General features: G+C 42.3%; 1 protein-coding gene and 1 long non-coding RNA gene across 9 annotated transcripts in view; one reads left to right on the forward strand and one right to left on the reverse strand.

Moving 5' to 3' along the window:
- The window catches only part of OXR1 (oxidation resistance 1), a 543,504-nt gene that overhangs the window by 419,716 nt on the left and 107,434 nt on the right, over positions 1-16,354 (forward strand). For 4 of the 8 annotated variants that reach the window (XM_044928605.2, XM_044928604.2, XM_044928606.2 and 1 more), the window contains one exon: positions 649-732. The exons of the other annotated variants lie outside the window; for them this stretch is intronic. In XM_044928605.2, coding sequence (XP_044784540.1) covers positions 649-732 — 84 coding nt within the window. The remainder of the gene's footprint in view (positions 1-648; positions 733-16,354) is intronic. 8 annotated transcript variants of the gene reach the window in all.
- Positions 6,403-7,579, reverse strand: LOC123329446. Its single transcript, XR_006544875.1, has 2 exons — positions 7,326-7,579; positions 6,403-6,567 (listed from the first exon to the last, which is right to left on the reverse strand). It is a non-coding gene; the product is annotated as an uncharacterized LOC123329446 (long non-coding RNA).

A 16,354-nucleotide genomic window follows, 5' to 3' on the forward strand; every position in this document is an offset into this window, starting at 1 on the left:
TGAAGAAAGTCAATTCAAAGTCTCTTGGACAGAACTTGCAAAACAAGAATGTCTTTGTTTATAGACAAGAATAATTTTGCATAGCTATCAGCTTTTACACTTTACAGAGTTGTAAATCTGCTTCCATAGAATCAAAATCAGATAATCCAGAAGAGTGTACTCTAGACACTGCATAGCTTTCCACTGAAGCACAGAATTATTTTCCCCGTAACATACTGTATCCCTAAGTGCATTGTGACTATCAGTGACCCTCAACTATAATCACAAAGAGGTCCACATTCCTTAGATGTTCACAATTTAGCTTCAGCCTCTTTCCATTTTCTGTTCTCTGGCCCAGTACCTTAAACCCTACTTTTTTCAGCCACAGTTAACTACATTCTACTATTTTTACCAATCCTTCAAGTCCCTGTTGTCACTTCCTCCAAAAAGCGATATTGTACTTTATCTACTTTAACTGGGAATTACCGTACTTCCCCTTGACACTCATCACATTCTTGTGTATTGACAATCTGCTATGATCTATGGTAGTTCTGCAACTTGAGAGTACATCAGGATCCTCTGGAGAGCTGGTTAAAACACAGATTTCTGGGTTCCACCAGTCCTCTGATGGAGCTGAGTTTAAGCCTGAGAATTTTTATTTCTTACAAGATCCTAGATGCTGCTGCTGCTGCTGGTCTGAAGATAACATTTTGATAACCACCTGCCCAGAGAAACCCTGTACAGATACTGCAGGTAAGATTAGTGAGACATTAGACGCAACCTTTTAGGAATTCGTGTGTGTGCTAAGTCACTTCAGTCATGTCCAACTCTTTGCGATCCTATGGACTGTAGCCCTCCAGGCTCCTCTATCCATGAGATTCTCCAGGCAAGAATACTGGAATGGGTTGCCATTTCCTCCTCCAGGGGATTTTCCTGACCCAGAGATTGAATCCACATATCCTACATCTACATCATTGGCAGGCGGGTTCTTTACCACTAGCATCACCTGGGAAACCCTTTAGGAATTCATAATCTAATGTCAAAAGTTGGCTCCCTGAAATATCCCTAAAACTACCTTTTTGTAAGACAAATCTGAGTTTATTGTGGTAGAGAGACTCAACAGAGCCTTTCAAGTGCCTTGTGTTGGGATGGGGGAGAAGACTAGGGAAGTAATAGTTGAGATTTTTGAGATTTTCAAATTTAAAGCAGATCTTTCAGTGTAACAACTTGGTTAGGACTGGGTAATGGTTTTTCCAGTGGTCATGTATGGATGTGAGAGTTGGACTGTGAAGAAAGCTGAGCACCAAAGAATTGATGCTTTTGAACTGTGATATTGGAGAAGACTCTTGAGAGTCCCTTGGACTGCAAGGAGATCCAACCAGTCCATTCTAAAGGAGATCAATCCTGGGTGTTCTTTGGAAGGAATGATGCTAAAGCTGAAACTCCAGTACTTTGGCCACCTCATGCGAAGAGTTGACTCATTGGAAAAGACTCTGATGCTGGGAGGGATTGGGGGCAGGAGGAAAAGTGGACGACAGAGGATGAGATGGCTGGATGGCATCACTGACTTGATGGACATGAACTTGAGTGAACTCCAGGAGTTGGTGATGGACGGGGAGGCCTGGCGTGCTGCAATTCATGGGGTCGCAAAGAGTTGGACACAACTGAGCGACTGAACTGAACTGAACTGAAGGATCTTAGCATGGTAGTTTAGAATTGATAGAATAAGATGAGGATTTGGGGGCAAGGAGTTCAAAGAGTTCTGGTGTGTAAACTGTCAGTTGATGCCTTCGATTAAAGAATTGATGTATCTGTTTAGGATATTTATGAAATGAACCAGAAGAGAGTGGAGTAGTAAAGTCAAGTTAACATAGACAGTCAACTAATAGTTTCAGAGACAGACACATAAAGTGTGTCCAGAAACACCAAATACATATCTTATAAACATTCAATATTAAATTTTGAGCAGCAGAAAGAATTTATATTTATTAAGAACCAATTATACTTCATTGTATATATGCGTGTGTGTGTATTTCAACTAACTGTATATGTGTATAAGACTATTGTGATAATTATTATTATCTCTAGCTAATGCAGATAAGAGAACCTTTGGATAGAACTCTTTATATTATCCAAAACTCATGGTCTCTTCTTTTTTGGAGAAATAAAGTAAATGTGATAATTTTAAAACACAGTAATCCTCTATTTAGAAATAATAAAAATAAGTATATATATATATATATATATTTTAAAAGTCTGAATAGCAAGTGATTTTTACTCTGGGAAGTAACTCAAACTCTAACCCTTGGGGGCATAAAGTTGACATCTGTTACCTTGCAAATCAATTTTTAGAAACACCCTAAAGTGAGTGTGTTAAAATTACACCTGAAAAAGACAAATCTTTTGAAATTCAAATTCTGGCACAGGGTTCAATGTTTAAGAAATAGTTAAAACTTTGTACCAAATACAACCTATGTTTGGTCACAGTGCTTGAAAGAATACCCAGAATGCTTTTTAAGATTCTAAAATCAAATTAGAATATATGCATACTATAAAATAAAATGACTTAGATTTTTTCATGACAAGCTTATAAATGCATGTTCTATAAAATCACTGAGGAAAATTCATTTCAGTGTTCTTTTGCTGAAGTTTCGAAAAAACACTTGCAGATAGCACATCTTTGTTGTTGTTCAGTAGCTCAGTCATGTCCTACTCTTCACAACCCCATGGACTGCAGCATGCCATACTTCCCTGTCCTTAATCATCTCCCAGAGCTTGCTCAAACTCGTGTCCATTGAGTTGGTGATGCCATCCAACCATTTTGTCCTCTGTTGTCCCCTTCTCCTCCTGCTTTAATCTTTCCCAGCATCAGAGTCTTTTCTTTAGAAGTTATCAAATACTTGACATTTGTGCTAATGGTGTTCACAACATACAAATTTGTTTTCTACAGAAGCATCATTCTGTTAGCAATAAACTATTTTGCATGCATCTGTCTTGTCCCTTTGCTGTCTGGGGTTTTTTTAATCACACCTTTCTTTCAGTCTCAGATTTCTCTGTGCTAACTGTAGCTAAGTCAGATTGGTGCAAAGAGGACTTCAGCAAGTAGGCATCTTAGTTGGGACCACATAGATTTTGAAACAGCAAGTAAAAATGTGGGGCTGAAAGAGAAAGCACAGAAAGATATTTCAGCAAGTGGCCATAGTCTGATCCCGAAGAGGTATCAGGATCCATAGAAACATGCTATTCCTAGGCACAACATACTAATGCAAATATAAAAGAATCTTAAATATTATTTTAGCTAGGCAGAGGATGAAATAAGGCTGTCTGAGGACAAACTATAAAAGTTGCCAGAGGCATAATGCAATTATCTTTCCCACCATCTATTAGATCTGGGTTTCTCCACCTGGGCACTGTTGGCGTTTAAAGCTGGATGACTCTTTTTTGTGGGAGCTGTCCTGAACATTGTAAGATCTTAAGCAGCATACTTGGCCTCCACCTACTTATATGCCAGGAACACGCCCTCCATTTGACAACCAAAAATATCTCCAAACATAGCTAAATGTTCCCTGGGGGTGGGGTCACCAGATTTAGAGAACACCCAGGTAAATTGGAATTTCTGGTGAACAACAAATGACATTTGGGTATGAGTATGTTCCATGCAAAATTTGGTATAAATTTTTATTTAAAAATCATGTGTACTTTATCTGAAATTCAAATTTAACTGGGAATCCTGTATTTGAGGGCTTCCTTGGTGGCTCAGCGGAGAAGGCAATGGCACCCCACTCCAGTGCTTTTGCCTGGAAAATCCCATGGATGGAGAAGCCTGGTAGGCTGCAGTCCATGGGGTCGCAAAGAGTCGGACACAACTGAGCGACTTCACTTTCACTTTTCACTTTCATGCATTGGAGAAGGAAATGGCAACCCACTCCAGAGTTCTTGCCTGGAGAATCCCAGGGACGGGGGAGCCTGATGGCTGCCGTCTATGGGGTCACACAGAGTCAGACACGACTGAAGTGACTTAGCATAGCATAGCATTGGTAGCTCAGTGGTAAAGAATCCACCTGCCAAAGCAGGAGACATGGGTTTGATCCCTGGGTTGGGAAGATCCTCTGGAGAAGGGAATGGCAACCCACTCCAGTATTCTTGCCTGGGAAATCCCATGGAGAGAGGAGCCTGGTGGGCTACAGTCCATGGGGTTTCAGAAGAGTCAGTCACAACTTAGTGACTAAACAATAACCTGTATTTTATCTAGTAACACTACTGGGAGGCAAAATCGCCCATGAAAGAGAGAACTTTCTTTTACCTTCCTGAGGTTACCAGTAACCTTGTTTATAAAGTGCGGCTAATTATCTTTCCTCTCAAGGAGGACTTGAGATCAAAGGAAATAATATAAGAAAAATCCTTAGTACGATGCCTAACATAGTAAGCGATTGATAAATGTTCATTATTATTATCTCAGGATCCCTCACAAGATGATGTCATAATCATTACTGGTTTCTTGACTTAATTTTCACTAACAGGAAAGAAAACTGTATTACAGAAACAACAGGAGCACAGTGGCGATTCTTAATCTTGGCTACACACTGCAGTCACCTAGGCAGTGTCCCTCCTAAGGTCTGTATCCCACCTCTAAGAGATTTGGATTTCACTGATCTGGAGTGTGACCTGAGCACTGGGATTTCAGAAGATCCACAGGAGTCCTAAAATGTGTAGCCAAGGCTGAGAACTGCAATTTGAGAGAATAGAGTTGGATAGTTGGTACTCCTTAATAAAAGAGAGGGAGTAAGCTAGACTTAATTACATCTGTGTCTTGAGTTATAGAAAAGTAAGTTGGGATCAAATTTAGAGAAAAGATGGACATGATTTCACTCATCCATTCATTCAACAGATACAATACTTGAGTGTCTACTATGTGCTGGGCCTTGTTCTAAGCAGTGAAGGGAGTCCCTGTCCTTGTTGAATGCCACTAGGGGACTGAAAGTTTCTCAGTCATGTCTGACTCTTTGCGACCCCCTGGACTCATCAGAAACCCATCAGGCTCCTCTGTCCATGGAATTCTTCAAGCAAGAATACTGGAGTGGGTTGCCATTTCCTTCTCCAGGGGATCTCCGTGACCCAGGATCAAGCCCCAGTCTCCTGCATTGGCAGGTGGATTCTTTACCATCTGAGCCACCAGGGAAGCCCAACAATAGCAACAGCGAATAGACTTAAATTTTTTTGGCCACGACATATGGCATGTGGAACTTCCCTGACCAGACAGATAATAAATAAGACATTTTGATCAAATGTCAAAGATTAGCACTAAAGAGAGGAAAGATGGTAGCATTCCAAAATATCAAAGACATAACTAATCTTGTTAAGAAAACAAAATGGGGAAACTCAGTGACTTACCATGTTCTCTCAACTTTGACCCTGAAACAGATGAATAGGAAGGGCATGTTAACCAAGAAAAAAGGGTGGCATAAAACTGTGAAGAGTGTCAGAAAGGCTAAAACCCAGAGTGAGTTTTCAGAAACACTAAAGGAACCAGCCAACTAGCATCATTCTATGAAAAGGAAAGTCCTAAAATAAAGGAAAATAAGAAGGAAGTGTGAGGCTCTCTTCTTGAGGAAGATGTACATTGCTGAACTATTAATAGACAGAACAACTGTGCCTATTTTGCTTTTCTTTTCTCAGTTAAGAATGAATGTGCCAGACTTCCCTGGCAGTCCAGTGGTTAAGACACCGTGCTCCCAATGCAGGGGGCATGGGTTTGATCCCTGTTTGGGGAACTGGGATCCCACATACAGTGCAGCCCTTGCCCCCACAAAAAAAAGAATGAATGAGCTACATGTCAATCTAATTCTTAGTTTAGACAGGGGAACCTAGAAGGGTAGAGGAAAGTTTTCTTCCTTCCCAAGAGAGCACCGATTATATGTCAGGCCTGTGTCAAATATCATGAACTTACACTGTTTTCATTAGACACTAGGTCACCTTTGCTATCCCAGTGTGATGATAACTGAGGAAACTGTCTCACCAGTGTTTACTGAGTTCTTTAAGAATACCAATCAGGAATTACTAGAAGCGGAAGTATGTCTGTCTGGTTTAGCACTTACTTGGTGCCTAGTGAGGGCACCACATCTGTTGAATGATTGAATCAGTTCACAAACCTCTGGGCATTTTTTTTTTTTTTTTTAATGAATGAACTACTAGAAAATACAAAACAAAAACTGTGACATGGAAATTTAGGCAAAGGTAGGTGAGGACATAGTGAAAGACCCCTTACATCCACTTTGCATGACTTGTAACCTCTTTGTCCAGAAAACTGGTTATGAGGATATTTCGATATGCAGTCATAGAGCCTTTGGTAGTGATATGCTGAGAATGATAGAAAACTTGTAAAATTACCCTCCCTTTTATAACAAGCAAACCTCAAAACATAGATAGTGGCTTAAATACAAGTTTATTTCTTGTTCAAGTCTGAAACTGATGTTCCTCAGTGGTGGGTGGCTCCCGTCTAAGAGAATATCCAGGGACCCAGCTTCCTTCGATCTCATGGTCATGTTTAACAAATGTCTTCTCAGGTCTTTATGTTCATCTGCTTCCAGGCTGTGAAAGGAAAGGACCATGGAGGGTCATCAGTGGGATGCCCTTGTGGGCCAGGCCTGGAAGAAGCACACATCACTTTTGCAATCCTTCCATTGGCTAGAACTCAGTCACTTGGGCACTGAGATCAAAAAGAAAGCTCGGAAGAATAATCAGATTTGTTGACAGATAACCAGTCTCTATCTGGGTAGTAGGACAGCTGCCAGAAAAGTATAATTAGATGAAGAATTCAGATTTCAAAAGATGGGGCTAAAGTGGAGTTGAAGGATACAGAAACAACAAAGTTTGTTTGAAGCCCACTGGGAAGGGAAAAACAGTGATCACTTGGAGTCTGGACCTCATCTTCTAATGAGAAAAGCATTTAACAGTTACATGATGTAGCTGACAAATGAAAACTGGGCGACGGCCTCAGGTAGTGTATTCATACTTCTTTGGATAAGTGTGTCCAGTGAGTAGTAATCACAGTCATCTGAAGGCACTCTCAAGTGTTTGTGCCCTGTGCCTGCCCAAGGCCCAAATATTTTGTGAACAACTTAGAGATAAATCTGTAGTTGGCTCAGGGAAAGAGATAATGGAATGATACTTAAGTGAAATAATCAAGAGTAGTTTCAAAATGATCTCAGCAACCTAGAACACAGGTGAGCAAAATTTTTCTGAAAACAGCATGGGAATACATCTGGGGGCTTTTGGGTCATAAGGTCTGAGTCACAACTAGTCATCTCTGCTGTTGTAACATAAAAGCTGTTATGGACAATACATACATGAACTGGTGTGGCTGTGTTCCAATGAAGCTGCATTGATAAAAACAGGTATCAGGCTCGATTTGATCCACAAGCCACACTTTGCTGAACCCTGACCTAGAAGTATATAGACTGAACTCTGAAGACAATAAATCTTAATTTGTTTACTTAAAGCCAGGGGACAGTGGGTCTAATAGTATGGGTCTGAACAGCGCGGGCGGCTGCGACGGGCGCACTGAAGCGCGGGCGGCTGCGACGGGCGCACTGAAGCGCGGGCGGCTGCGACGGGCGCACTGAAGCGCGGGCGGCTGCGACGGGCGCACTGAAGCGCGGGCGGCTGCGACGGGCGCACTGAAGCGCGGGCGGCTGCGACGGGCGCACTGAAGCGCGGGCGGCTGCGACGGGCGCACTGAAGCGCGGGCGGCTGCGACCGGCGCACTGAAGCGCGGGCGGCTGCGACCGGCGCACTGAAGCGCGGGCGGCTGCGACCGGCGCACTGAAGCGCGGGCGGCTGCGACCGGCGCACTGAAGAGCGGCCGAGAGGAGCTACCCTGCGTCCGACGTCAGGGACGGCGGCCGGGAGGAGCTACCCCACGTCTGAGGTCAGGGGCAGAAGCCGGGAGGACCCCATGCCCAAAGGGCAGCGGCCAAGAGGAGTTACCCCACGTCCGGGGTCAGAGGCAGCGACCGAGAGTGCCAGGCTGCGATGCTGCGACGGCGCAGGAACGGCCGAGAGGAGCTACCCCGCGTCCGAGGCCAGGGGCGGCAGCCGGGAGGAGCTACCCCACACCCGAGGCCAGGGGCGGTGGCCAGGAGGAGCTACCCCACACCAGAGGCCAGGGGCGGTGGCCGGGAGGAGTAACCCCACACCCTAGAAAGGATCAGCGGCCAGGAGAACCAACCCCACGTCCAAGGAGCGGTGGCTGCGTGGGCACAGGAGGGCCTAGAGGAGCTATCCCACGTTGAAGGTCAGGAAGGGCAGCGAAGGTCAGGAAGGGCGGAGGTGAGGAGATACCCCTCGTCCAAGGTAAGGAGCAAAGGCTGCGCTTTGCTGGAGCAGCCGTGAAGAGATACCCCACGCCCAAGGTAAGAGAAACCCAAGTAAGATGGTAAGTGTTGCAAGAGGGCATCAGAGGGCAGACACACTGAAACCATACTCACAGAAAACTAGTCAATCTCATCACACTAGGACCACAGCCTTGTCTAACTCAATGAAACTAAGCCATGCCTGTGGGGCAACCCAAGAGATCTGACAGAATGTGGTCCACTGGAGAAGGGAATGGCAAACCACTTCAGTATTCTTGCCTTGAGAACCCCATGAACAGTATGAAAAGGCAAAATGATAGGATACTGAAAGAGGAACTCCCCAGGTCAGTAGGTGCCCAATATGCTACTGGAGATCAGTGGAGAAATAACTCCAGAAAGAATGAAGGGATGGAGCCAAAGCAAAAACAATACCCAGCTGTGGATGTGACTGGTGATAGAAGCGAGGTCTGATGCTGTAAAGAGCAATATTGCATAGGAACCTGGAATATCAGGTCCATGAATCAAGGCAAATTGGAAGTGGTCAAACAAGAGGTGGCAAGAGTTAAAGTCTACATTCTAGGAATCAGCGAATTAAAATGGACTGTAACAGGCGAATTTAACTCAGATGACCATTACATTACATCTACTACTGCAGGCAGGAATCCCTCAGAAGAAATGGAGTAGCCATCATGGTCAACAAAAGAGTCCGAAATGCAGTAATTGGATGCAATCTCAAAAACGACAGAATGATCTCTCTTCATTTCCAAGGCAAACCATTCAATGTCACAGTAATCCAAGTCTATGCCCCACCCAGTGACGCTGAAGAAGCTGAAGTTGAACGATTCTACGAAGACCTACAAGACCTTTTAGAACTAACACCCAAAAAAGATGTCCTTTTCATTATAGGGGACTGGAATGCAAAAGTAGGAAGTCAAGAAACACCTGGAGTAACAGGCAAATTTGGCCTTGGAATACGGAATGAAGCAGGGCAAAGACTAATAGAGTTTTGCCAAGAAAATGCACTGGTCATAGCAAACACCCTCTTCCAACAACACAAGAGAACACTCTACACATGGACATCACCAGATGGTCAACACCGAAATCAGATTGACTATATTCTTTGTAGCCAAGGATGGAGAAGCTCTATACAGTCAACAAAAACAAGACCAGGAGCTGACTGTGGCTCAAATCATGAACTCCTTATTACCAAATTCAGACTTAAATTGAAGAAAGTAGGGAAAACCACTAGACCATACAGGTATGACCTAAATCAAATCCCTTATGATTATACAGTGGAAGTGAGAAACAGATTTAAGGGCCTAGATCTGATAGATAGAGTGCCTGATGGATGGAGGTTCGTGACATTGTACAGGAGACAGGGATCAAGACCATCCCCATGGGAAAGAAATGCAAAAAAGCAAAATGGCTGTCTGGGGAGGCCTTACAAATAGCTGTGAAAAGAAGAGAAGCTAAAAGCAAAGGAGAAAAGGAAAGATATAAGCATTTGAATGCAGAGTCCCAAAGAATAGCAAGAAGAGATAAGAAAGCCTTCTTCAGCGATCAATGCAAAGAAATAGAGGAAAACAACAGAATGGGAAAGACTAGAGATCTCTTCAAGAAAATTAGAGGTACCCAGGGAATATTTCATGCAAAGATGGGCTTGATAAAGGACAGAAATGGTATGGACCTAACAGAAGCAGAAGATATTAAGAAGAGCTGGCAAGAATACACAGAAGAACTGTACAAAAAAGATCTTCACGACCCAGATAATCACGATGGTGTGATCACTCACCTAGAGCCAGACATCCTGGAATGTGAAGTCAAGTGGGCCTTAGAAAGCATCACTACAAACAAAGCTAGTGGAGGTGATGGAATTCCAGTTGAGCTGTTTCAAATCTTGAAAGATGATGCTGTGAAAGCGCTGCACTCAATCTGCCAGCAAATTTGGAAAACTCAGCAGTGGCCACAGGACTGGAAAAGGTCAGTTTTCATTCCAATCCCAAAGAAAGGCAATGCCAAAGAATGCTCAAACTACTGCACAGTTGCACTCATCTCACATGCTAGTAAAGCTCAAAGTTCTCCAAGCCAGGCTTCAGCAATATGTGAACTGTGAACTTCCTAATGTTCAAGCTGGTTTTAAAAAAGGCAGAGGAACCAGAGATCAAATTGCCAACATCCACTGGATCATGGAAAAAGCAAGAGAGTTCCAGAAAAACATCTATTTCTGCTTTATTGACTATGCCAAAGCCTTTGACTGTGTGGATCCCAATAAACTGTGGGAAATTCTGAAAGAGATGGGAATACCAGACCACCTGACCTGCCTCTTGAGAAATCTGTATGCAGGTCAGGAAGCAACAGTTAGAACTGGACATGGAACAACAGCCTGGTTCTAAATAGGAAAAGGAGTACATCAAGGCTGTATGTTATCACCCTGCTTATTTAGCTTATATGCAGAGTACGTCATGAGAAACGCTGAGCTGGAAGAAGCACAAACTGGAATCAAGATTGCTGGGAGAAATATCAATAACCTCAGGTATGCAGATGACACCACCCTTATGGCAGAAAGTTTAGAGGAACTAAAAAGCCTCTTGATAAAAGTGGAAGAGGAGAGTGAAAAAGTTGGCTTAACGCTCAACATTCAGAAAACTAAGATCATGGCATCTGGTCCCATCATGTCATGGCAAATAGATGGGGAAACAGAGGAAACAGTGTCAGACTTTATTTTTGGGGGCTCCAAAATCACTGCAGATGGTGACTGCAGCCATGAAATTAAAAGATGCTTACTCCTTGGAAGGAAAGTTACGTCCAACCTAGACAGCATATTGAAAAGCAGAAACATTACTTTGCCAACAAAGGTCCCTCTAGTCAAGGCTATGGTTTTTCCTGTGGTCATGTATGGATGTGAGAGTTGGACTGTGAAGAAGGCTAGCGCTGAAGAATTTGATGCTTTTGAACTGTGGTGTTGGAGAAGACTCTTGAGAGTCCCTTGGACTGCAGGGAGATCCAACCAGTCCATTCTAAAGGAGATCAGCCCTGGGATTTCTTTGGAAGGAATAATGCTAAAGCTGAAACTCCAGTACTTTGGCCACCTCATGTAAAGTGTTGACTCATTGGAAAAGACTCTGATGCTGGGAAGGATTGAGGACAGGAGGAGAAGGGGACGACAGAGGATGAGATGGCTGGATGGCGTCACTGACTCGATGGACGGGAGTCTGAGTGAACTCAGGGAGTTGGTGATGGACAGGGAGGCCTGGCGTGCTGCAGTTCATGAGGTCGCAAAGAGTCGGACACGACTGAGCGACTGAACTGAACTGAACTGAACTGAACAGTATGATAGCCTTTCTAGTCAAAATAAAGCTACAAGGTATTATTTTCCTTTTTTTATACATAAGAAAGCTGCATCTCAAAAGTAAATAGTTTGACCTAGTTTTCACATTGGAAAACATTTTGTGGGCAATCCTGCCTCTTTAACAAATGTTTGAGTGAATTGAGAGTCACAATTGCTCAGGTCAGAGAAGGAGAACTTCATGTGGCAGCACTCACTGTAGGAAAGCCCTGGGTTTTTCTGGCTCTGTTCTTACCCAAGCATGTGACTTTGATAGACTCGCTTGACTTCTCTGGGCCTTAGCTAACAAATCAATGAAGATAAGAGACGAAACTAGATTAACACCAAGGTTTCTCTCAGGTTTGACAAGGTTGTTATTGCTAAATTCAGGGCAGCATGTGAAAGAGAATTGAGACTTCCTCTTTATAGCTCTAAAAGCAATTCTTTTCAAGCTTTTTTTAATATAGTTTTACCTAAAACCGATATATAAACATAAAAATGGCATGTTATGACCATACATGGGCTTCCCTGGTGGTTCAGACAAGAAAGACTCTGCCTGCAATGCAGGAGACTTTGGTTCGATCCCTGGGTCAGGAAGATCCCCTGGAGAAGGAAATGGCAACCCACTCCAATATTCTTGCCTGGAAAATCCCCATGGACAGAGGAGCCTGAGGGCTGCAGTCCATGGAGTCGCCAAGAGTCGGACACAACTGAGCGACTAAGCATACACACACATGATCATCCATATGGTTTACAAGTTCAAATTTATAATATTTTCTGATCATAAAAACATTTATTGAGAGAATTAGGCTGATATGGATGAAACTAAAGTTTTAAACTGGGAGTGATAGATGATTGATGGGTTGTTTTTTGCATGACTACCTCACCATTTGGGCTTGCCAGGTGACGCTAGTGGTAAAGAACCGGCTTGTCGGTGCAGGAGGCATAAGATATGTGGGTTCGATCCCTAGGTTGGGAAGAGCCCCTGGAGGGAGCATGGCAATCCACTCCAGTATTCTTGCCTAGATAATCCCATGGACAGAGGAGCCTGGCGGGCTGCAGTCCATGGGATTGCACAGTCAGACGTGACTTGACACATGCATACCTCACCATTCTACTCATTGTGCTTGGTTTGCTTGCTTGCTTTTGGTTGCAAAATGTCAAGAAAGTCCTTATTAATATACATTATTTAAATGGTAAATTAATACATAATCTTGGAACCTGAGAATACTTGTCAGAATATAAAAATGGCAAGAAAGGCCTGAAAAACAGATACATGAACTTGACAACGTAAATCAGGTAGTGTTTTGTATATTAACTTGGAAGGTATGATAAAAATCAGTGAAAATTAACCATTTACAAACCCTTGTATCAGCCAGTTTGGCTAAGCTTATGCTATGGTGCCAAATGAATCCCTAAACTTCAGAGGCTTACTGTAACAGTGTTTATTTCTTGATTTATTTCTCTCTTATATTACATGTCCAGTTCAGGTTGAAGTTGGGGGAGGGACTCTGTCTGCATAGTTTCTGGATCCAGGTTGTTGGAGATGGTGCCACCATCTCACCACATGCCAGCTAAAGCAGGTAGTATCCTTGGTTGCCGAGGCAGGGGCAAAGGCATGTGGAGTGTAGAAAATTGAGTCCTTTAAACAGAGGCTGTTTCTTTACACATGTGAGTATAAAACATGTCACTTCTGCTCAGTGGCTCAGTGTTTGTCAAAACTAGTCTTGTGGTCCTATTTCAGAAGTAAATGTGTGATTTGCATGAACTAAATATGCAAAACACTTGAAGAACTATAATATAAGGAGCAGATCTCAAACATGCCTCATAATCAAAAAATGAGGTTCCTGAGACACACCCTACAATCCTGGAATCAGGTTCTCTGGGGTATAGTTGGGAAATCTGAATTTTTAAAAATGTTCCACAGCTGATTCTCATTATCAGCAGGATTCTACTGCTGTGAAGAGGAGTTGTTTTTTTTTTTTTTAATTAGAGGAAAGGCAACCGTTAGATCTGTAGATTTGAGATTACCCAGCTGCAGTGTTGGAGATTATTAAATAGGGGAAAAACAAAAAGCTGAGAGGTTCATGTCACACAACCAACAGAAACGCGTGCAGTTATGTATCAGGCAGTGTGCAGTAGGACCAACTCAGTCTGAGAGTCTTAACAAAGCTGTTGTACATTTCTTTGTGTGTTTAAGACTCTTTTCTCCACCTCTTCCTTCCTTAACTCCCAGAAAACTAGTAGAGTAGGCACAGAGTGGCTTCTAATCAGTCTTTGTTGACTTCATTCATTAAATGCTTTTTGTGCCTGTGTTGGTTGTAGAGCCTGCTCAGCACCCATAGAAGGCCCAGGGTAGGGAGCAGGGTAGGTGGCCATAGTCTGCTTCTTTTTTTCATTTTTCTAATACCTTAAAAGAAAAATACAAAGCAGAGATAGGGAAATTATTTCTAATATAGTCTAAACTAAAACAACTAATAACATATAAATATAGAAGTTTGTAAGAGACTACCATGAAAAATTTTAAATACCAACAAATCAGATAACTTAGGAAAAACAGGTAAATTTCTAGAAAACTTTAACCTAAAACTGAATCATAATGTACTAGAAAATCTTGAGAGCAATAATGTAAGGGGTTTGGACCTGTAATAAAAAACATCCCCAAAAAGAAAGGTCCAGGACAGATGATTTCACTGGTGAATTCTACCAAACATTTAAAGAAATATTAACATCAGTCCTTCTCAAACTCTTACACAAAATTGAAGAGGATGGAATTCTCTTAAATTCATTTTGAGGCCATCATTACCCTAATACCAAAACCAGATAAGGACTCTACAAGAAAAGGAAACTACAGGACAATATCTCTGATGAATATAGATGCAAATTTTTTTAACAAAATACTAGTAAACAGAATTCAGCAACACAGTAAAAGGATCATACACCACAATCAAGTGGGACTTATTCCTAGAATGGAAAAATGGTTCAACATATGCAACTCCATAAATCTTATACACCACATCAGTACAGTGAAGAATAAAACTTATAGGATCATCTCAATAGATGAAGAAAAAGCATTTGACAAATATGCTTCTGTGACAAAAACTCCCAATAAATTGGGTATAGAAGGAATATACTGTAAAATAAGGGGTATATATAGATAAGACACAGCTAAAATCACACTCAGCAATGAAAGATTGAAAGCTTTTCCTCTAAGATCAGGAAGAAAGCAAGGATGCCCACTGTCACCACTCTTATTCAACATAGTACTGGCAGTTTCAGCCAAAGCACTGAGGCAAGACAAAGAAATAAAAAGCAGCCAAATTGGAAAGGAAGAAGTAAATTTACAGGTGATATGATATTATTATATGATATAATTAATATAATTTATATCATATATTCATATAATTAATATGATTAATATATTAAATATGATATGATATAATTAATATATGATATTAAAACAACTTCAATAAAAGTACTGCTAGAACTAATAAACAGATTTCATAAAGTTGTAGGATACAAATCGACAGAGACGATCAGCTGTATTCATATATACTAAAAATGAACTATTTGAAAAAGAAAGAACATCATCTCATTCACAATAGCATCAGAAACAATAAAATACTTAGGAATAAATTTAGCCAAGGTGGTGAAAGATCTCTACTTTGAAAACTACAAGACACTGATGAAAGAAGTTGAATAAGACACAAATAAATGGAAAGGTAGCCTATGTTCATGGATTGTAATATTGTTAAAAATGTCCATACTACCCAAAGTGTTCTATATATTCAGTGTGATCCCTGACAAAGTTCCAATGGAATTTTTCATAGAAATAGGACAGGACACGACTGAAGTGACTTAGCAGTAGTGCTAAAATTCATATGGAGCTGCAGAAGACCCCAAACCACCAAAGCACCTGAGAAAGAGGAACAAAACTGATGCACATCAGACTTCCTGATTTCAAATTTATTACAAAGTCGAAGTAATCAAAACAGTGGATACTGATGAACCTATGCAGGGCAGGAGTAGAGACACAGAGGTAGAGCACAGGCTTGTGGACATAGTGGAGGAAGGAGAGGGTGGGACGAACTGAGAGAGTAGCATTGATACCCATACAGTACCACGTGTACAATAAATAGCCGTGGGAAGCAGCGGTATAGCACAGGGAGCTCAGCTCACTGCTCTGTGATGACTTAGAGGGCTAGGATAGGGGCAGGAAGATTTAAGAGGGAGGGGATATATGTATACTTATAGCTTCCAAGGTGCTGCTGCTAAGCTGCTAAGTCGCTTCAGTCGTGTACGATTCTGTGCGACCCCATAGATGGCAGCCCACCAGGCTCCCCCGTCCCTGGGATTCTCCAGGCAAGAACACTGGAGTGGGTTGCCATTTCTTTCTCCAGTGCATGAAAGTGAAAAGTGAAAGTGAAGTCACTCAGTCGTGTCAGACTCTTTGCGACCCCATGGACTGCAGCCCACCAGGCTCCTCCGTCCATGGGATTATCCAGGCAAGAGTACTGGAGTGGGGTGCCATTGCCTTCTCCCAGCTTCCAAGGTGGCTCAGTGGTAAAGAATACACCTGCTGATACAGGCAACACAGGAGACATGGGTTTGATCCCTGAGTCAGGAAGATCCCCTGGAGTAGGAAATGGCAACCCACTCCAGTATTCTTGCCTGGAGAATTCCATGGAAACCAGTATTC

Source organism: Bubalus bubalis, chromosome 15, assembly GCF_019923935.1.
Source record: "Bubalus bubalis isolate 160015118507 breed Murrah chromosome 15, NDDB_SH_1, whole genome shotgun sequence".
Taxonomy (NCBI): domain Eukaryota; kingdom Metazoa; phylum Chordata; class Mammalia; order Artiodactyla; family Bovidae; genus Bubalus; species Bubalus bubalis.